The sequence below is a fragment of the Tiliqua scincoides genome, chromosome 2, assembly GCF_035046505.1.
Source record: "Tiliqua scincoides isolate rTilSci1 chromosome 2, rTilSci1.hap2, whole genome shotgun sequence".
Classification (NCBI taxonomy): domain Eukaryota; kingdom Metazoa; phylum Chordata; class Lepidosauria; order Squamata; family Scincidae; genus Tiliqua; species Tiliqua scincoides.
This window is the reverse complement of record NC_089822.1, coordinates 248,928,851-248,951,352: the sequence shown is the minus strand read 5'-3', so window position 1 is coordinate 248,951,352 and position 22,502 is coordinate 248,928,851. Positions and strand designations below refer to the sequence as shown.

Genomic DNA, 22,502 nt, shown 5'->3' with positions numbered 1-22,502 from the left:
TATCACATCTTCCTGCGCAGCCCAGTCCTATTAAGTCTCTTCCATGCTGATGCAGCAATACAAATGCAGTCTTTGCTGCATCCTACAGGGGCAGTTGCAATGTGGGCAGGTAAGGAGATTTGTCCCCTTGCCTCCAAGTTAAGCCCCAGCTGCCACAATGAGGCAACTCAGACCTGTGCAGCTAAACTCATGTAGGCGTTTGTGGCCTGAGAAGAGTTACTGAAATACAAAACCTGCCTCACTGGGTGTAATACACACTTACTGGGAGTAAGTCCTATTAAAATAAATGAGGTTTACTTCTGAGTAAACATGCATAGGATTGCACTGTTGATTAATCTTTTCATAGTGTTTAATTTTAAAACAATAATTCAGAGTTTTAAAAAGTCAGCAAACCATCATGAGAAAGCATTTTCCCCCCAGTAATTTATTAAGATGCATCATTATAACAATAAATAATTGAAACGATGCAGCAGAACTTTGTTTTAAATTAAAACAAAAACTTAAAAGTAATAAAAACAGGTACATCATCCTTTGGGGCAGTACAGTACTATTGAGGAGAAAAGAGGCTACTAATCATTACACTAATCTCCTGTTGTTATTATCTTGAGTGCCTGTGGAAATGCTGAGTATCCACCAGGTAAGTAGGGGAAAAATGAACTTCCCTTTTAGAAGGTAAAAGGGAGAGAAGAGGTAGGGGGAAAAGGGAGGGGAGATGGAAAGTCACTGACAAGCTGTCTACACCATGGAATAGGAAACCTAATTGTAAAGACCCTTATTGGGTCTCGTTTAGTCTGCCTAGAAATGCAGAATATTTGGCATGACAAAAAGAGCTGATCAAGGCTTCCCCTCCTTTTCCTGTCCAAAGTAGCCAGAAGTTCACTGATCAGCCTGAGGGTTATAACAGTCTCCTTTCCAGCAATGCAGCCACAATGTTCCCATACCTTGAGGCCTCCGTGACTACCCCCACACCACAGGATGCAGTGCACACCCAACTGGCATGGCTGCACCGGCACTAGAAAATTGGATAGAATTGGGCCCGAAATTGTTTGCTACCGTTAAAGCTTTTCCCACAGTCAGGGGAAAAGCTTCCTAAAAGTTTAGGAAGGGGGTCTTTCCCATGTGAATCCTCTGTTGTGTAAAAGCTCGCATTAAAATTTTTCCTGTAGACAGGACATTCATAAGGTTTTTGTCCTGTGTAGATTTTCTGGTAGATAATAAAGTGGATCCTCTGATTAAAGCATTTCTCACACTCCAGGCACATATTCAGCTTCTCCCCTGTGAGGATTCGCTGGTGGATCACAAGATTCAGTTTAACACTGAATTTTTTCCCATGACCAAGACACTCCTAAGGTTTTTCTCCTTTGTGAATCCCTCAGTGTCTTGTAAGGTGTGAAATCGGACTAAAGCTTTTTTCACAGAACATTTATAGGGATTGTCACCTCTATGACTCCCCTGGTGCTCCACTGATAATGGTGGGTCAAATAATAATAATAATAATAATAATAATAATAATAATAATAATAATAATAATAATAATAATAATAATAATAATAATAATAATAAATGCTAGGTATTTATATACTACCGCCTTTCTGGTCATCGGATTACTCCTCTGACTTTATTCAAGGTGGTTTACATAGGCAGGCGTTTCTAAATCCCTTCATGGGAGTTTTACAATCATAGAGGTTCTCTCTTTCAAGAACCAACAACATTTCAGAATGGATCTTCCTGGTTTGGTCTCACTTCTGGCCTACAGTTCTCCCACGCAGGCTGACAAGCAGCTCCATCTCTCACATGGAGAGCAGCCAAGACGCTTCTTGCTCACACCAAGAACAGGTGGAATCACTCAGCAGGGTTTGTCAGCTGCTCCAAGGTCTCGCCATTCTCAGCCATTCAGGGAGCTGCCAGTGTCCTCGAATTGGCAACCTTCTGATGTTACCTTCGGGCTAACGGAGGCTCTACCCTCTAGACCAGACCTCCTGCTCCTGATATAAGGGCAATGCAACTCCAAGGTAAGGGAACAAATATTGCCTTACCTTGAGGAGGCCTCCGTGACTGCCCCCCAACTGCAGGATGCAGCATATGCCCCACTGGCACAGCTATGCCAGTGCTGGAAAGTTGGTTAGTATTGTGCTCCAAAGTCTGACCTTAGATTGTAGCACTAGGAAGAAGAATGGCATATGGAAGAGGATGTAAGAGCAATCCACACAGTCACTGATACCATATGTCCACCTTGTTTGGTCATCACATTCCCCTTTCCTTCTGGTCTTCGGCTCCCCCTGCTTCCCTTAGCTCACCATAGCTTGTGGAAGCCTATGGAATCAATAGCACCTTCATTCTCATGCATATGCAGTCCACTGATGCAGACTAAGGGCTCAATCCTATCCAATTTTCATGTGCTGGTGCAGTGGGGCATGAACTGCATCCTGTGGTGGTGGGGCAGTCACAGAGGTCTCCTCAAGGTATGGAAATATTTGTTCCCTTACCTCAAGGTTGCATTGCAGCTGCACTGGTGCTGGAAAGCTAGATAGGACTGAGCCCTAGATCAACATGCAACTGTTGAGGTTTACTCCAAAACTTATGGCAACAACCAGAATCTGATTTTTACAGAAAAATTCTGGCAACTAGATGCAGAGCATGTAGTTTGGCTTTGACAGTTTGCAGTGGCTTATACCCTAAGTCCCAAACCCCAAACCAAGCTGCCCTGCTGGCTTACATAGGAGAAAAGGAAATTAGGCACCCAGTTTTTTTCAGCTGTTTTAAGTGGCTAGTCCTTGGCAGAAAACTGCCTACCTGTGGACATTCTATAGTGCTGGAAAATGGGATGGTGCCTGGGGAAGCCACAGGGAAATTCTGCAGTTTATCAAGCAGAGAAAACCTGGAGAGGACAGGAGAAACATTAACCCTATATCATGCTTTGCGACTTCACCTCATAACATAAGAAGATCCCTCAACACTATACAGGTAGTCAACGTCCAACAATCAGACTCAGGGCCCAATCCTAGCCAGCTTTCCAGCACTAATGCAGCTGTGCCAATGGGGCTTATGCTGCAACCTGCCTCCTCCTTGGGGTTGCATTTCAGCTGCATCAGTGCTGGAAAGTTGGATAGCACTGGGCCCTCAGATGTCTGTTTTGACAGCCCAGGAAGTCTTAACAGCTCCATGCAAACCAGGGTGGAGGTGATTTAGACATACCTTGCAGAGATAAAAGACCTGCCTACTGCCCTGAGCTCCCGGAATGAAGGGCAAGATAAAAGTGTAACAAATTCTAATTAAAAAGTGTAGAACAGAAGCACTCAGGAATAAAAGTGGGGCTCAGGGGGCTTCTGATCTTCCTCCTAACTGTTCTCCATTATCACAAGAGCATCTTTCTCATTCGTACACACTTTTGCCTATACAATATATTTACAATAAGAGATGCTACTGTCAGAGGCAGAGAAGACCCAGTATTGCTGATTTTCACAGCTTCCTATTATCTGAAATCTTTTCATAAAAATACCTGATTCAGAACCAAGGGATGTTTTTTCAGTTTGAAGTGACATTGTAGTCTTGTTGCCCAGAGAAAGGTTAGACTCAAGATGGTTCTTGCCAGGCACAAACTTCTTTCCAACTGCTTGATGCAATCCTTAATCCATCATGTTCTGATATTGCAGGTGGGCGATAAGCATCTCCTCTCCACCCCCATTTGCAGAGCAGGGACTGAGAAGAGAAAGCTGTTTCTCTGATTGTTTGGCAGAGCCCTCTGCCAGCTGCTTTTCACTGTACAGTACAAGCACTGTGCTGAATTGCAAAACAGAGGTATCGTAGTGAACACTCAGCAGATTTGCTTCAAGGTGTGAATTTCATATATACCAGCATTTCATAAATGAAAACAGGGACACCCCATATGCTAATGACCTTCCTCTATTATCTCATCAAGGATCAATGAGGCATGTTGTAAGTCCAGAAGAATGAATGTCCTCTCTGTACTCACAACACAAGGGATTTAGGTGTCTGTGTGAAAGCAGATCCATGCTTCAAAAGGGCCATGACAGTGCAGACTCTCAGAGCATAGGGTTACTTTCACACAGAAACCCAAATTCCTTGTGTTTGGTAATACAGAGAGGGCTGGGCTGTCCTGATATCACAGGCCTTGCATCCCATGAGACATCCCACAGACCATGATGCTTCCCCTGAATGTTTGGTTCTGGGGATCCAACAATTCAAATGGGATTTACACAGCTATCTATCCACTTGAGACAGGGCCTTCTCAGTAGTTTCCCCCAGGCTCTGGAATGCCCTTCTCCAGGAAGCCCGCCTGTCCCCATCACTAGAGAGTGTTTCCAATTAGTGTGCCCAAATATTGCTCATTTTTAAAATCTCTCTCTCTCTCTCTCTGTGATGATGATTTTGTCTTTTTGAAGAATATACTGCTGTTTCATTATTGTATGTTTACAATGTGACATATTTAGTGTTTTTATTTATATAGTGTTGTTAGCTACCTTGTGCAGGAGTATCAAAGGTGATGCAGCCCCCAGAAGCTCTCCACCTGGCCCCCATCATAACTGGGCTCTCCCAGAGCAACCCTTTCAGCAGCCCAGCTTCTGTTGAGGCAGCACTTCACAGAGTACCTCTCAGCTACTGAGCTGCATGGAGAAGCTTCAGCAGAAGCAGCACTGCTGAAAAGGTGCTGCGTGGGGCATCACCTGCCCACGGAATGGCTCCAGAGGGCAGGTGGAAGCAGTGTGGTGGGTGGAGGCGGTGGTATGGCAGGCTCAATGGCTCCGCCCCCACAAGGCCCACAGGTGCAGCGCCTGGGGCTTTTGCTCCCCCTGGACCCCCAAGGACTACCACTGGAGCGTGGTGCAAATGGCTTGGGGAACACTTGCACAAGCCATTTGCACCCTTGCACTCGACTTGGTGCTTACAGCCCTGTCACCACTAATCCCCATCATGGTTCCATCCTTTCTCTCTTGTTCTAATCCCAGTTCCACAAATACTGTAGCAGAGTGAAACGGCCCCATGGCACACTGCAAGGCATGGATGTCTAGGTTGTGTTCACATTTTGGACCTTATATGCACCAGACACTGTACCATGGTCTCCTCTGGGCTGATCATGGAAGTTGATATATTTATTTATTTGATTTATATTCCGCCTTTCTCCCCGAAGGGCACCCAAGGCGTATATGAGGCTAGGCTATGCACTGAGTATAGCGGTGTGCTTGGAATCAAAACCAGGTGTGATGCGTCTGCTGCAAATTACACAGGCCTACAAAATTGAGGGTCAGAAAACTTTATGGTGGTCTGATATGAATTTGGGGTGCCAATTCTAAAAATGGCATCCATTTTGCCCTATCACGTCTAGCTTTGGAGATATAGTATAGCCTCATTAGTGAATGGTTCAAGCAGCTTCCTCATGAGGAAGCCATGGTGCAGGCTTCCTCATGAGGAAGTTGCTTGAACCATTCACTAAAGAAGTTATGCTGTGTCTCCAAAGCTAGACGTGATAGGGCAAAACGGATGCCATTTTTGGAATCAGCACCCCAAGTATACCCAGGAATTGGTGTAACGTTTAAGGAAGCAAAATGTATGTTGGCCTGTGTTATCTGATGGCTGAGACACATTGGAAACTTCAAGGGGGAGAGGGAAATTGAACAAAAAAATGGAGGGAAAGACCCCTTTTCCTTCTTCCTGCTTTTCCATCCCAAATCCCAGGCTGCCACAGTGCTTTCCATGAAACTTGCAAGAGCCCTTCTGTCATGTTCCTGTGCAATATCCAGTTTGCTCGCAAAGAACCACTTGCCTGAAATAAAGTTTTTAAGGAGCCCATTTCATTCCATAAGAGGAGGCTAACTTTTTGAGAAACACCCAGTCCATAGTAATTCTTTCTCAAAAGCCTGCAGTCTGAGGTAAACATGTTAACATTACCTCACACCGTGAGGTAAACATTTTGGAAGGTCTACCTAGGAGTGTCAAATCTGTTACTTCCTCCAAACCATTCTTCCTCATGGGCTGTAAAGTAGAGCAATTCTGGGTAGGGCAAGTGTCAGAAATCGAAACTGAACCTTATACATGAAAAGTATATGCTGAGGGGACATCCCAGTCCAGTCCCATGCCACAAGCAAGACCACCCACTTATTCCACATACACCCCAAAGTCCAGTTAGGATATTTTAATGAGCAGGCCTGCTCAAATACTTCAAATTCCTGGCTGGCGCCTATGATAAAGCAGTGATTCCCAAACTGTGGGTCGAGATCTGATTTTTAGTGGGTTGTCAAAGGGTAATCTGATAACTAATTGCCTCAAGCCCTGAGGCTATTAAAAAAAATCAGATACTGTAGCTGCTAATTACCCTGCAAAGAGCACAGCTCCTTCAGTTTGCAAGCATGTGTAAATATGGCGAGATAAGTGTTTGAGGGTCTCTTTTCCTGGTTCTTAATACTTAAAAATAAAATATTATTTCTTTCTAGATCTCCTTTTTAAAAGTCTGGTAAACTTAAGTGGGTCCCAATAGAGTATTGTTTAAAAAAGTGGGTCCCTGTGCTAAAAAAAGTTTGAAATCACTGTGATAAAAGATGTGTGTACTCACAGAGATTCCGGTTCCCTTACCTTATGTCCAGGGGGATTTGGGCTATTTCACTTAACTCCATGGATAGGGTATTATCAGGGCATGTAGGGCCCAGTTCTGACAAACCGTTCCCCCATGTGATTAAAAGCATCCAAATTCCTCTAGATATGCAAAGAGGGGCTAGAAAGTGCACACTCCATAAGTGTACATATCTCTTATCACATGGAACTGATCAGACAAAAAAAAATTACCTAAACTGGCCCCTGTGATATTGAGAAATGTCTTTTAATCAGTGTTATGTCACATGAAAACGCTGATATTGGGCTGGTTGAAAGTAAGTTTAACAGCATATGAAAGGAAATGGATGACCCACACACACGATGAGGAAAGCTTTCTGGGGAAAGTGAAGGGAGAAGCCAGGACATGCACAAGTAGTGAGCATGCACATAATTAAACGCATGAATCCAATCTGGCAGACTGAGTATTGTCCAAACTGGTCCAATGTCAGACAGAAATCAAAAGTGAGTCAGTTAAATTTAGAAAGGGAACTATGATCTAATCAGTACAGGTGTCATGTTAAAATTATATATGGAAAATGCAAAACAATGATTTAGGACTGTGCTTCTCAGTCAATGGTACAGGTACCACCAGTGGTACTTGAGGTGGTATCTGGTAGTATTCGTGGGACCCGTAGGCACCTGCCACGTGGCAATGGAACTAGGAACATGACCCCTGCGGCAAGGAATTCCACAGATCAATCAGATGCTGGGTAAAGAAATAATATTCAACTCTGACCCAAGAAAGACACCTCCCATATAACACTCATTTATTGATGAATGTAATTTTTTTTTTTTAAACGTGTTTCATAGATTCTCTGCCATCCAACAGATCAGGGCCGTAGCTAGAGGGGGCCCAGAATGAGCATTGCCTACCCTGAGCCAGCAGTTTTCCCACCCTTGCATTTTTTTGGGGGGGAAAAATCAGGGAAAAGGAGTTCTGAGGACCGGAGAGGATGTGTCATCGGTAAATGAAAGGCTTTCAACAAAAATAAATACTACCTGCGTCACAGTGATATGTTTTACTTCTGCTGTGATGCAAGCCTGTGTATTACACTGGTGCACAGAATGAAAGGATAAGTTGCATGTTATTTCTAATATATTTTACATTGCATACTGAGATGCATTTATTCCAGGGGCAGATTCAAGGGGGGGGGAATGGGTGCATGCCCTCCCCAATCTGTCGCACCAGTGGGGAAAGACACCTGCCAGAATGGGGAGTAGGCCAAGCACAGACCGCCGGGTCTACCTGCCTAAAAGAGGCAACTCCACGGCACATAGATCAGGTCTACCTGCCCAGCAGACCTTGGCCACAGAGGCCAAAGTACAACCAGGAGCCCAGGTCTACCTGGAAGGTAGATCTAGGCTCTGGAGTTAAGGTACTGTTCATGCCCCCCCCTCACAAACACTGGATCTACCCCTGATGTATTATATGCAAATTAATGTTACTTTGCAGGTGATTAATGCATCTTTCAAAAAAGAAAAAACAACCAAAATATTTTCTCTTCCTGAAATCTGGATGAGTTACGGGTCTTTGATACTTATCTCAACTTATCTTTAATTTTGCACACCAGTATAGATATCTGACATCATCGCCCACCACCCTGAAAAATAGCCCGCCCACCTCTAGGATCCGGACTCTGGGCTTGCAACAGACGCTTTTGGAAAACCCTTTTTGTTTTGGCTTGCAAACAAGCATCACACACACACAGGCTGCAATCCTATCCACACTTTCCTGGGAGTAAGCCTCATTGACTATAATGGGACTTACTTCTGAGTAGACTTGCCTAGGCTTGGGCTCACAGTCGCTTGCTGGATCGCCTGCCTGGCGAAGGACCTGCAGCCGCGTGTGTCACAATGAAGCCTTCCAGCTCCCGGGCGGGGGGAGCCGGGGAGAGCCCCGCCGCTTCTCCCGGGCTGTGACCAGCAGAGGGCTCTGATCCTCGGGCAGGAAAGGTCCCCTCCGCTTCTCTCTCTTTGTTCCCAGGCCTCCATCCTCGACTGCATCCGGTCTCAGCACCAGCCACCATATTGGGGTTTGTTGCAAGCAGAGGAGGCTGGGCTCTGCTCCCCCTGTGGCTGCTGGAGGAGGAGGAGGAAGAGGAGGAGGAGGAAGAAGAAGAAGAAGAAGAAGAGGGGGGAGACTGATTGTCTGCCTGGGGTCAGATCCAGCTCCAGGCTCTGCCACCCCTCAGAGTTGGCCAGGTGGAGATTCTTCCAGGTAAGTTTGATCCCCCACCCAGGGCAGGAAATGGGGTGGGGTTGGAGGGTGGTCTGGGGTAATGGGGGGGAAGGGAGGGAGTGGGTGAATGCTTAAGAAAAGGGCACCCAAAGAGGCCCCGTGGGAGTTCCCCTTTGTCTCCTTGGGAGGAGCCTGGGTGCCCCAGGGTGGATTGAGGGTGAACATGGAGGCAGGGTAGGAGGAGTGCATGTCAAAAGTGTATTGACTCTGCAGCTCTTCCTGGACTGAAATTGACAAGGTAAGTGGAGAGGCTGCTCTACACAAGAACCAGATCTTGTGAAACAATGCACTGAAAGAAAGAAAGAAAGAAAGAAAGAAAGAAAGAAAGAAAGAAAGAAAGAAAGAAAGAGGGGGGGGTCTGGCTTTTGTAGCTTAGCACCCACTTCCGGTATTTTGGTGGCACCTCTTTTTCTTCCTCCCCTAGCGTGGGGGGAAGTTGACTCTGTGGGAGGGGATGAGTCATAACAGCCGCTGCAAGGATTTCGCCTGCCATGGCATCAGAGTCACACATGCACATGTAATGTACCCCGTTGTGGCCTCACCATAGTTGAGCGGACAAAAATCACTGGTTGCCAAACAGATGATCTCCTGATGCTGTCACAATCACAAGGGTTTGAAAGGCTTCGTGCATGAATCTCAGGGATCCTTGCAACCCCTCGGTCAGATCTGCTTGATCAGCCTGATGACACCCAGCTTGTACGTGGAGCGTTGTGGTGGAGAGATCATGATTTGGCTGCCTGCCTTGATGGCAAGGAAGAAAATAGTTACAGTATATCTGTAGTAGTGAGGGGAAAAGAAGTTAGGTTCTTAAACGGTGAGCTGTGGCTCCCTGGCTGGCAGAAACCAGCCAGGGGAGCCCTGACCAACTTAGGACACCCAAGTTGTATGTGGAGTGTTGTGGTGGAGAGATCATGGGTTGGTTACCCTGCCTGCCTATGGAGTTGGTGGCAAGGAAGAAAATAGTTACAGTGTATCTGTCTGTAGTAGTGAGAGGAAAAGAACAAGTTAAGTTATTGCAGTGGGTGAGGGTCAAATCCTATCCAGTTTTCCACTGCTGGTGCAGCTGTGCCAATGGGGCATGTGCTGCACCCTGTGGTGGTGGGGCAGTCACAGAAGGCCTCCTCAAGGTATGGAAGCATTTGTTCCCTTACCTCAAGGCCTCATTGCAGCTGCACCGGTGCTGGAAAGTAGGTTAGGATTGGGCCCTGAGACTCTGTAGTTCAGACACTTAAATTAATTGGGGCCAAGAGTGCATCTTGGCCTAAACTTTGTATTGTTGGTTTCAGAATTCTGTTCTACAGAAGAAGTTAAATTTAACCAGCTTGCCATTCTTTTCATCCTTCTTGCTTCTCCCATTTATTAATTCTTTCAAACTTGGTGCCATATACAGTGTTGGGTATTTTGTTTTGTAACAGTTTAAGCATGTATTAATACCACCACTTGTGAATACCTGCATTTTAAGAAATTAGCACTCAAGCATTTACTGTATTACTAATAAATAGAACTTGATAACAAGACTAATAGACATAGAAAGGTGAGAGATTTTGGCTGCAGCACAAAAAAAAAATGTTCACCCCTAAATTTCCATCTTAACAATACCTTTGGTCTACAACCAAAATACCTGTCCTTCTTAGAGTGCCCCTTTGAAAGGAGGGCTTTATGCTTTATGTTGCCTTCTAATGACCTACTTGGTAGGTTTAGAAATGCCCCGAAGGAAGAACGATTTTGCAGTTGTGGCCTCAGAGCGGTATGCTCTCTTCCACACATTGTTCTGCATTGTGCTTTTATTCAGGTGCTCAGAGACCAGTATCTCCCCTCATTATCTGGAAACAAAAAAGGTCTCTCTGAGATCACCTCTTTACAACTTTTGCTGGCAGGTGAATTTGAATCTATGACCCTTCCAGTTGCTAATTTTCTACATGTGAGCAACTTGAAGCGGGCTAAGTTTGCTGGTTCTAAGCAACTTGGAGTAACTGTGTAAGCAAACTGGTGTGTTTTAACTCTTATTTCCTATCTCTCTTTTAATATATACCTTCATACATGACTGTTTGGAGATATTAGTTGTAAAACTATATGCCTAATAAAGGTTTGTTGTATGTTGTATGTTAAATAGAACTTGTGTGTTGATAGGTGCCAGTTAGCTCACCAATTTGACTGTCAGCAGAGGTGAACTTGTTTGTTATGGTAGGAACTTTAACAGGCAACACCCTGCTGAAGATTTTGCCACATTAAACCAATTACTACTCAGTCCTAGGCATGTTTACTCAGCAGTCTGTCCTCCTTGGTTCTGTGTGGTTTGCTCCCAGGTAAGAATACATATGATTGCAGGCTTAGTTTCTTAGGCGCATCAGTGCTTTTTGTCTTCATGTTTATGTCAAAATGAGAGGATTCCCCATGCCTGCCTACACTTGATTTTCTCTCAGAGTTTATGGCATTTATTTATGCCCCCCCCCCCCAACTATGGTTTCTGTTTGGTGGCCGTGGCAGTCGAGATTGACTGGCGTTTTCTGTTGTCAGTTACAGGTGTTGATTACTTTTTGAGAATTTGGCTACAAGTGTAGGGGGGAAAATCTGAAAAGGAGCTTCAAGAGAGATCATGGAGGAAAATGGCGAGGATATGGCTTCCCTTGGTAAGGATCTCTTCTCTTTCAGTGTGAAGTTTCCATGACTTAGTTGATTTTTTTTTTTTTAAGAATTGTTTCCACAGCAGATGTGGGACTTGCACTATAACAGCTTGTCACAAATATGAGCCACCCTTCCAATAGGCTCAGATTGTCCTGGAGCAATTTCTCTTTCCTGCTCTTATTTCCTGCATAACTCTTGAGTTTTCGGGACAGTCCTCAGGATACATTCCCATGGCAGCTTTCCCTATACTCTGGGGCAGTGCTCTAGCAAACAACTTGCTATTTTGTAGAGAAAATATTCCTGATGGAAGAGGCGAGAACTTTCTATGAAATGGGAAAGCCAGTCATATGGGTTACGTGACCTGTTTTTAGTCTTAAATGATCCCTGTCAGACATGTAGACTGGCAAGGGATGCATTTCAAAATATTCTGCCACTGTTGGGTGCTTGATACAGTGCATCTGATTCCCTGAATTAGAACCATGTGAATGTGTTCAGTGATAATACAGATAGAGGTGATAGTGGGAACTGTGCAGTAACACAAATTGTATACTAGCAACAGCACAGCAGTTCTATCATATTGTCTGAAGCAGGGCTGCTTGAACCCTGGTCCGGGGGCTGGATCTGGGGTTTGAATGAATCTGTCCACCTGGTGAGCAGACCTTCATGTTCCACCCAGGCACTGCATGTAGTCCTCCTCAATCAGGGAACAGGGATGCCCTGGGCAGTTGTATCTGCCTGGACTTCCTGTTGTGTAGCCTTCTGGGACCCCAAGCAGCAGAAGTGGCTGCCCAGAGCGTCTCTGTCTCCCAATTGAGGAGGACTACATGTGGAGCCCAGGTGGAACGGAAAGATGTGGTCTGAATGGGAACCGCTTTTCTGTTGCACAGCAATGGCCACCGCTGGTCTGAAGCATAAGTAAGGCTTCTTTCATAAGAACATAAGAAGAGCCCTGCTGGATCAGGCCAAAGGCCCATCTAGTCCAGCTTCCTGTTACTCACAGTGGCCCACAAAATGCTTCAGGCAGCACACAAGACAACAGCACAATCTGTGTCCTGGTGCCCTCCCCTGCACCTGGCATTTGGAGGCAGCCTACCTCTAAAACCAGGAGCTTGCATATACCTGCCATGACCTGTAACCCATGATGAACTTTTTCCTCCAGAAATTCGTCCAATCTCCTCTTAAAGGCATCTAGGCAAGATGCCATCACAACTTCCTGTGGCAAGGAGTTCCACAGATTCCATTGTATTAGTGTCAAGTAGAGACATGGTCCTGGTCTTCTAATCCTTCTACATCCAGCTAACTTGTCTAGGTCCATATCCTCCCTTGCCCTACCACAGATTGCCCTGCTGCTCCCTTGCCCTGCCACAGATTTGTCTGTTTATTATTATTATTATTATTATTATTATTATTAACAACAGTGTTTATATACTGCTTTTCAACAAAAAGTTCACAAAGCGGTTTGCAGAGAAAATCAAATAACTAATGGCTCCCTGTCCCAAAAGGGCTCACAATCTAAAAAGATGCCAAAGAACACCAGCAAGCAGCCACTAGAAAAGACACTGCTGGGGTGAGGAGGGCCAGTTACTCTCCCCCTGCTAAAAAGAGGAGCACCTGCTTGAAAAAGGACCTCTTACCCAGTTAGCAGGGATAACTACTATTATTAGATGGCATTAGATGAAATCTACTGGACTTTAAACTCTCGCTCCACCACTTGACCACACAATTATGGACTGTGAGTGGAAAACGTTCCAGCTTCTGATGCAGTGTTACTCTTAGCCATGTCTGCCTAGCCATTACTCGGCCAGAAAAGCACCTAAGAGAAATATTGGAGTCAATCAAGCCCATTTCTTTGCCTGACGGAATACAGTGAATGTCACTTTCTCATGTGATACCGCAGTATATGTTTTTTGTATGGGGGCTGGATTGAACAAGAAAAAGGCCCTTGAGAGATACAGTTTCAATAAGCTGAATCTTCCATAAGACCCAAGGCAGAGTTTAGTGGTGCCCCTGTCTCAGCCAGCAGGTTGCTACCACCTCTGTTGAGCTTGTTGCAACCTGCCCAATAGCTTGGGGAGGGGAGGTTCTCACAAGAATCCATAAAGTTACACAGTGAGCATAAAGTCAAGTGGCTTCCTGGTTTTTGAGATTACTGAATATTTCAGGCTCTTCAGCACCCCTCTTTGGGACTCCATGTTTGTGGCCTTCACGCTTCCTTCCCCTACTGCTGCCCCTGGCTTCTTGCTTACCAGGAAATGTTTGCGCCTTGTCTGCATCCCTTGAGACGTCTAATTTCACGCATCGCCTCATTGAGCACCTGATGATGAATCATGCTGCATTCTCTTTTTTTCCAGCACCAAAGTTGCTTTGACTTTATTCCCAGTAAAGGAAAAAAAAAAAGCTGTGTAAAAAGATTTTCTTAATTCTCAAAACGTATCAAAAGTAATTGTCACAGAAAGATTAATCTATATAGCTAAATCAAGGCAAGGGGGCTCTTGGTCATCTGGCATCCACTCAACAGTGTCAGAGAGCCCCGCCTGAGGTTCAGATAGCCAGAGCCTCATTTAGAGGTATTTTTAAACCAGGGCCTAAATGCCCATCAAAGATTATGGTTAAAACCGTTTGATTTCACTTGTTTCTTTCCAGCCCTCAAGGCTTTCTTATCGCGGGATCTTGCCTGACAACAAGTATCAGTCTCCACGGTTAACTCTCCCTTGCTTACAGCAAATGATACTCTTGACTGGCAAGATTCTGTCTCACCTTTATTATCATTCTTCCACCTCCTACCCCAGCAGCATGCAGCTTCTTGCCTTATTTCAACTGGGCATGCTTACAACTTGGAACCCTATCCTTTGATAAAGGTAAAACCAGAAACACAGTCATTTAATAACAGTGGCAGTTATTGGCCATAGTTTGAAACACTTCATCTTTTGGGGTCTGCGGGGTTTTCTCAGCTGTTGTTTTTCTACACACTTTGCAGGGTGCACACAGTTCAGTTTAAGCTCTCAGGCAAATAAGTCTGTGTGCCCTTGGTAAGTACCTTCACAAAGAACTCCCAGAGTGAGTGTGTGTGTAGGCAGTATTTGTCCATAGATTTAATTAAAGTAAACAAAATTGTTTCACCCCTCAGCATTACAGTCCTGTTCCTGTTTGTTCTAGAGACAGCCTCTTGCTTATGGGTGAACTTCCTTGCCTGTGTCAGTCACTATGGAAAGATGCCTATTCCTTTTAAGGCAGTGATTCCCAAACTGTGTGCCACAGCACCTTGGGGCACCATAGCAAACTCACTGGGACGCCATAAAATGTCCCTAGCAGCCTCTTCTTATCAGTTCTCCCAGGTGCTGCCATCTTGGCCAGACCAAGATTGGGAGATCTAATGCAGGATCTCTCGTGACAGCTGCTGCAACAGGGAGCTGTGAAAGAAGGGCACCATGGTCGCAGTAAGTTTGGGAACTGCTGCCTTTAAGGCAGCCAATTTCAACCACTGTACCATGGCACACTGCTGTGCCATCAGTGTTCTGCAGGTGTGCCATGAAAGTCTGGGGGAGGGTCATTTGTTAGTACGGCCAATGGGAATGTAAGCCCCACACCAACTGCATGGTGTATGTTGTCAATTGACAAAAACCTGATGGTATGCCTTGACAATTTTAGTACTTTGTGCCATGAGACTAAAACAAGTTGAAAGTCACTGCTTTAAGGGGCAAGGGATCCAAAACACTTGGAGTCAGGGTGGTACTTAATGATAATTTTCCTCATTAAGAGAGTGGTGTGAGATTGGCTTTCAGTCATCAAAACTTAATTGCTTGCAGTTAGGAGGTGGAGGAAGCTAGGTGCCCTTTTAGACTGAGACATGCTTCAGAGGCCGCTCAGCCAAACAAAATGTTTATTTAGAATATCTATGTTGCACTTGTTGAGCTCTAAAAAAGAACCACTCCAGGTGGTACCAGTGTTGAAGCCACAATCAAAAGACAATTTTAAAAAAATGAACCATAGATGAAATATCCAGTCACAAAAATTATGGTAAAAATAAGACAACCATTAAAAAAACACAGAATCATCCAACAAGCAGGTCAAATGGCCTCCTGGAACAAAATCCTCTTGGAGGTGATTTTGCCAGAAAGGGGGCTGGGCAGATCAGATGAGAAAAGGAGTTCCACAAGCTGCGTGCCAGTCCTGAGAGCCTCCCTCTCGTAATCTAACCAGGTGTGCCTTCAGTGAGAGCAGGACATGCAAGAGGGTATCTGCTTAGCTTTTGGGTTTCTACTTAGCTTTGTTTCTGGGGATGCCTAGACCCTGACTAGTTTGCTTGGGTTTCAAAGTTCTTGTTTGGTGAGTATTTAAAATGTGGATTGCTAAGAAGCCGGCAAGCCTCCATTTTGAGAGGAGTTCTGGTTACCACATCTCAGAAAGAATATAGTGGGAATTTAAAAGGTGCAGAGGAGAGTGACCAAAAAGATTACTGGACTAGGGCATCATCCCTATGAGGAAAGGCTACAACGTTTGGGCCTCTTCAGCCTAGAGAAGAGGCACCTGAGGGGGGACATGATTGACACATACAAAATTATGCAGGGGCTGGATAGAGAGAATCAAGAGATGCTCTTTTCCCTCTCACATAACACCAGAACCAGGGGACATCCACTAAAATTGAGTGTTGGGAGAGTTAGGACAGACAAAAGAAAATATTTATTTACCCAGCATGTAATTAGTCTGTGGAACTCCTTGCCACAGAAAGTAGTGATGGCATCTTGCCTAGATGCCTTTAAGAGGGAATTGGACAAATTTCTGGTTGCAAGTCATGGTAGGTATGTGCAAGGTAGAGGGTGTCTGCCTCTGATTGCCAGATGCAGGGGAGGGCACCAGGACGCAGGTTGTGTCTGTTGTCTTGTGTGCTCCCTGGGGCATTTGGTGGGCCACTGTGAGATACAGGAAGCTGGACTAGATGGGCCTATGGCCTGATCCAGCTGGGCTCTTCTTATGAGAGATAGAGAGAGAATGTTTTCAGCTTTTATAGGGTGGGCATTCTGTGAGTTGAATAACCGATTACTCTTTCCTCAGGATGAATTATTTTCCCCAGTATGTTCACCTTGCCCATCACTGTCTAGAAGCCTTCACCTCTAATTTTGTCTGTTCTTTTTTCCTTCCCGAGCGGCCTACATTTCAACGGATGGCAGCTACACAGGTGAGTAACTGTTCTTCTGCATGTCCGTCAGGCCAGATTAAAGCCAGGTGTGTCTAGAAATCGGCTTTCAGAGATTATGTGACTGGAGTATTATTATGCAAAATTTGGTTTATTTATTAAAAATAGCTATTCATTGGTTGAGGGCTTAAATTGAGCAGAGATTAAGGCGGGCTGGATCTTAAGGCTGCTTCACACGTTACGCTAGACACGTGTATCGCACCGTTGTCACGTCTTTTTTCGCATGTCGGAATGCAGACTCCCGTGTCATTTTCTTGAGGTCACACGTGTTTTCTTTGCAGGCCAACTTGCGGGAACAAAGATGTGAGATGCGTGTCTCTCGTAACGTTTGTGTGAGATGCACATGTCTCAGCGGGGGAGTTGCCAGCGTGGTCATAGAGTGCATTGTTCAGAGCGTCCCGTCTCTCTATCCGCGCTCTGTCATTAGGAGCTTCTTTGTTACGGCCCCTCCCCACTAGTGCTCCCTTTACTGCACCCAAATCATTGCAAAGTTTCCTGCTGCCATTTTAAAATTTCCTGCCTGCCAATATCGCCGTGTCATCCTCGGAGCACACCATGTTGTCTGATACCCTTCCAGAGACCGTGCCAATGCCGAATCACGGCACGATGACAGCTTCTTCGCAGGGCTCTTCCTCTGCCACCAAATCAAGGCGTCAACCTGTTTGGACCGACGAGGAAACCCGGGCCTTCATCCAGGTGTGGGGTGACGACGCTGTGCAAAGTGCCCTGGCATCAAACTATCGCACAGTCGCACAGTTCCAGTGGATAGCGGATGAGATGCGAGCTCGGGGGTACAACAGGGACTGGGAACAGTGTCGCGAACGGGCAAAGGTGCTTCGCCGTGGCTTCAAAGAGATAGTGGATGGAAATAGTAATGCTGGGCATGGGCGGCGCGTCTGGCCATATTACGAAGAACTGAATCGCTTTCTGTGCATCAAGCAAAATCTGGTCGTTCCGCGGCTTTCAGGGAGCAACGCGCGGCCACCTGTGGACCGTCGGCGGCGGGAGCACAGGGAAACACAGGATGCGGCGTATGAGCCACCCTCTTCTGTGGGCAAGAGTGACAAGGGGACTTTTGAAGAACCAGATGGGGACTGCTTACTGTTGCCTGAATCTGCAGGCTCCCAGCAGAGTGAGGCCAATATGGAAAACCAAGTGGCATCTCCAGCGGCCAATTCCGATTTATCTATGGATGGCAGTGTTGGCCCTGGCACTCCCACAGATCCGTTGCCATCCATTGACTCAGTCTCTGGTGAGTTTTCTTTGGATTTCCAGCATGTGGGGTGGCTTTGATATAATGTTCCAGCCACCTGTGGGCTTCTCGGCGGTCTCATTGGGTGGTTTGGGGTAGGGAGAGGTTATTTAATTAATGGTGTGTTCTTGTTTGTGAGGGATGAGCAAATGATTGTAGTCAGGGCTGAGAATCTTTAGGGTGCTGCTCTCCTTTCCAGGGGAATTTAAGGGCCCAATTCTATCAGGCTGACTCCTGGCTCACCTCCAGCACTGGGCGTTGTAAAAGTGCTGTTAGTGGTGCTGGCGGTGAGCCTGCAGTGCTGGTGGAGAGGGCACCACCAATCACTGCTGGGCCTCAGCATCAGGAGGAGTGTGCATTGCTGGAGCCCTGGGCAGTGAGTATCCCTGCCAGGTGATAGGGAGGCTTACAGGGGTAGGGGGTGGCCGGAGAGTGGGCAAGAAGGAAGATCAGGTCCGGGAGGGGGGCAGAGACAGCGGCAGAGGCTTCTGCCGTATCCTATGCCTTCTCCCAAACTGTGGCTTCCTACACAGACCTCCTCGGTTCTGTGCCAGCTCAAGAGCTGGCACAGCTCCAAGGAAACCCATTGGAGCCATGTACTGGGCTTGACAAGGGGTACACGAGACTCTGGTGGCTGTCCTAGCCCCGCAAGATGCAGTGGTGGCCGTTTTGATGCTGCTGTACCTTGTTGTGCTGCCAGGGCATAGGATTGGGATGTAAATAGAGTCACGTTGATCGCCCCTTTAAGCTGTAAAGATAATGCTTGAAAACATGTATGATTCTGGTGTGTTAACATTTCAGAAGCCAAAACAGGGCTAAGGAAGGCCAACAGTCGAGGACTGGCCTTCTTTTCTCTGCCTAATTTTTCCTCTCCCATGACTGATGGAATAAGTTGTTCAAAATAAGTACACATCTGCCCATCCACAGAGATTCAACGAATGCATTCAGGGTGCAGAATTTAGTTTCTCCACATAATTAGGGTTATCTTGGTGTGGAATTTGGCCTGTGTGTACATTTTAGTGAGTCTTCTGTCACTTTCAAGATTCGCTGCCCGCTGAATGTTACTGTGCATTGTTTATTAGCACTGTTTTCTGTTGTCTTTTCAGCACCAAATTTGCGCCCTCGGCCATTGACCGCCGCAGAGAGGATGCGCAATCTTCGCTGTAGGCAGAGAAAGCGGAGGGGGGATACTTTGAAGGAGCTGATGGAAGTCACCTCCCAGGCCACCAGTGAACTTGTCCGGACCCTGTCCGACCTCACCCACAAAGAGGTGGCTTCTTTTGAGCGTGCCTACAAGGAGGATCTCGCTGCCCGCAAAGACGAGATGGAACAGAGCGCAGAGGACATTGGCAGGCTTGTAGGTGCTCTGGAATCCAGCGATCAAACTCTGAAGGAGCAGTTGAGTAGCCAGACCAGTGTGCTGCAAGGCATACTGGAAGTTATGAAAGACATACGGGGTAGAACGTCATACAGTCCTCCATACCCTTCACAGTATTACGATTTCCCAGGCCCGAGCATGATGCACACGGCTGGCACATCCTCCAACGGCCAAGAGATGCCGTGCCCCTCCCCATCCAGCCTTGCGTTCTCTTCTCAGCAGTCAGCAACCAGCAACGGAGACGTCTCTCCCAGGAAGCGGATGAAATGAAACCACAGAAAAGGAGAGGCCGCTACCTATGTAGTCTGGTTGTGAAAATCATCCCTCCCGCTGTTCTTCGTTCTTGTTATAACGACATATGTTATTGCTTTTCTTACCACCTTTTCTTCTTGCCTAGTTAGAGATGTGTTTTCACCACGTTAATGTGTGTCTACACAACTTGACGTTGTGGAAATGGCTGCCAGCAGTGTACATTTAGATTTATTCTTATGGTTTTATGTGTTTGGTTTTTTTTTTAGCATCCCGACATTAGTTTCCCTTTCAACCCGTTTCCAGAGGAATGCAGTGTTTTGATGTAAAAGTTTTTAAATACACTTAACACATTACCAGGTACCTGTAAGAAGGTAATCTTTTAAGAGTAATAAAACTACACTGTTGTTCCAAATCACTTAACCCTGTGTCTTAGATAGTATACAGATGTCTTAAGAATGGCCATCCTGGACTAAATGGGTCTTAGGTCTAGTTCAGCATTCTGTTTTCAAGAATTGCTACCTAGATTTCATAGTAAAGCTCACAGAGGGGGGAGTGGCAGCATTCATCCTCTTGGTGGGTCTGTGCATTAGGTTCCATGAATGAATTCTCTTTGAAAATGGAGGCTGTGCTAATGACTAGTTGCCAGGAGATCTATCCTTGCTGCATCTCTCTCTTTCTTTTAGAAAGCCATTTATGCTAGTGGTCATCACAGCATCCCATGGCAATAAATTTTCCAAGGTTAAATCTGCATTGTGTTCAGAAGCACTTTTTTCCCCCCATTCCAATAAGTGACCCCTGTGTGTCTGTGTGTTGAGAGGCCATGAATTTTTCTGAATTCACTCATCACAGAAATGAAGCCGTAAACCTCTTCATGGTCCCCATCAGTCATATTTTATCTGAGCTGAAAATTTGGTTGAAGAATTAATTGCTATTATGAGAGAGTCAGAGATAGAGGTCTACCCCAGTCACATTTAAAGTATATGCATGGGGCAGGGGGAGGGACATTGAGAGGAAAAGGGCTGAACCTTCCCCAGGCCTGCCACTTAGCTCCCTACAGCTGTTCATCCAAAGGGCAGACTGTGGGGCAGTGCCAGAGCCTCGCACCTCTTACTTACATGCTCCTTGTGCTCTTAGGATCCCTTGCTTGCTCCATTTCATACATGGTGGTGGCAGGCACTGAGTTCAAACCAACTGGTCAGTTGCTGCTAAGTCTATTATTACAGTACAGTGTGCCCCCGTATCCATGGAGGATCTCTTTTACGGTTCCTTGCAGATACAGGGGATGCCTGTCTCTACCCCCCCCCCCACAACAAAAATGGTCCTACTTAACAGGGATGCTATACGCATACAAGCTGATAGCAACAGTTAAGCTGCCTCCTGGCAGGCTAGAAGCCTGAAGAAAACTAGATCGAGGTTAACAGGAAGCAGCCGTTAACCACGTGGGAGGGCCCCGCATCCATGGATAATTTAAACCACGGATACAGGATCCGTGGATATGGGGGCCCACTTGTATTTCTCTTTTGAAATATTCTTACCCTGCCTTTCGAAGAATAGCATTCCAAGGTAGCACTGAGCCTTACACTCGGGACAGAAAAATTGTGTACTTGCACACGGACACAGACTGCGCGTTGCCACCACATATTGTTTGGCTTTCACATGTACTTGACTGCTAGCTGTTCCTTCACCCCAGTTGCCTTTTTTTTTTTTTTTTTGCACCATGTAGTATCCTGCAAGTGATCCGCAGGCCTGCCGCAGGAGTTTGGAGCACAGTGGTTGAGAATTGCTGAAAAACTTTTTTGGGTTCTGCAACTCTGTTTCTAGAGCAACTGTTGGTTGCCTTAGAAATAGAGTCCCAGAATCTGGAAGAGTCTCCTGGAAGCGACATCACGAGAGGTGAAGACCGTAGAAGTCAGTGTACCATGAGAAGAAAAATGTTGAAAATTGCAGCTGTGTAGCTGCTTTGAATGCCCTTTGGGGAGATAAAAAGTGGGGTTGAAATGTAGTGAATAAAATTCATAAATAGATATAGAATCATAGTGAGCGAGGCCCCAATCCAGCTCCAGTCATGTTCAGGCAATCTCTGCTAATTCACAGGGGCCCGGGTGAGCACTATAAGGAAGGTGTGCATCTACATATAGATTTCCCTTGCTGAGCAGAGGCAAACAGGCTCCAAGTAAAATCTGTGTTCCATTTGTCTACCTTAGAGGCTGCAATCCTCACCACACTTTCCTGAGGGTAAGCTGCATTGAACAAAACAGGACTTCTGAGTAGACCTGGTTAGGCTTATGCCCTATATTGTTTAGTATCAGTTTTTGATCAGTTAGAAATGTCATCTGAGATTTTTCACACTCTGCTCATTAAGAACTCTTGGATGAATGCCTTGATGTCTTGTTACTCCTTCACTTGTTTAGTTCTGAAACCTCCTTTGTTGCCTGTTTGACGTGGTCCTTCTGATGCATTGCATGGAATAAAAGACTTGGGTGATGATACGTATCCCTTCAGTATCTGCTGTGAAGACAGGAGAAAACCTCAGATTTTGCTTTCAGTGTGGGTTTTGCTTTCAAACCCACTTTGAATTGGAACTTTTCCAATGCCCTAAATCAGTGGTATTCAAACTGGGGCGTCATGACGGCCCAGCCTATGGGTCCTGGCCTCTGCCCCCTTAAGGGGCAGGCAGACAGGGGGAAGGCAGGGAGACAGGGGGAAGGCAGCGGCAGGATCCGCAGGATTGTGCCGCTCAGGGGGGCTGCAGGGGCTTGGGTGCACTTGCCCAAGCCTCCTGCAGCCTCCTGGGGGTGCGGGGAGCCCTGCGCAACCTTCAGCAGGGCTCCCCAGGTCAGGAAATGTGAAAGCGGAGCTATCGCACCCCGCTCCGCAAAACCGGAAGCAGAGCACGATTGCTCCGCTTTCCCTTCTGACAGGACTGCAGGGACTGGGGTGCACCCTCCAGTCCCTG

At 46.1% G+C, this 22,502-nt stretch overlaps 1 protein-coding gene across 2 annotated transcripts; it reads left to right on the top strand.

Annotated features, from left to right (window-relative positions):
* The first annotated feature begins 8,662 nt into the window (after nucleotides 1–8,662).
* On the top strand, nucleotides 8,663–20,294 carry LOC136641885 (uncharacterized). Of its 2 annotated transcripts, none has more exons than XM_066617979.1 (5): nucleotides 8,663–8,824; nucleotides 11,369–11,475; nucleotides 16,614–16,646; nucleotides 17,242–17,916; nucleotides 19,023–20,294. In XM_066617979.1, exons 2-5 carry the CDS (start codon nucleotides 11,442–11,444, stop codon nucleotides 19,562–19,564), a joined length of 1,284 nt encoding a protein of 427 aa, XP_066474076.1. In that variant the 5' UTR covers nucleotides 8,663–8,824; nucleotides 11,369–11,441; the 3' UTR covers nucleotides 19,565–20,294. The 2 variants fall into 2 exon arrangements, with proteins under 2 accessions (XP_066474076.1, XP_066474075.1); XM_066617978.1 differs by having other exon boundaries at nucleotides 8,664–8,824; nucleotides 11,363–11,475.
* The last annotated feature ends 2,208 nt before the right edge of the window (nucleotides 20,295–22,502 follow it).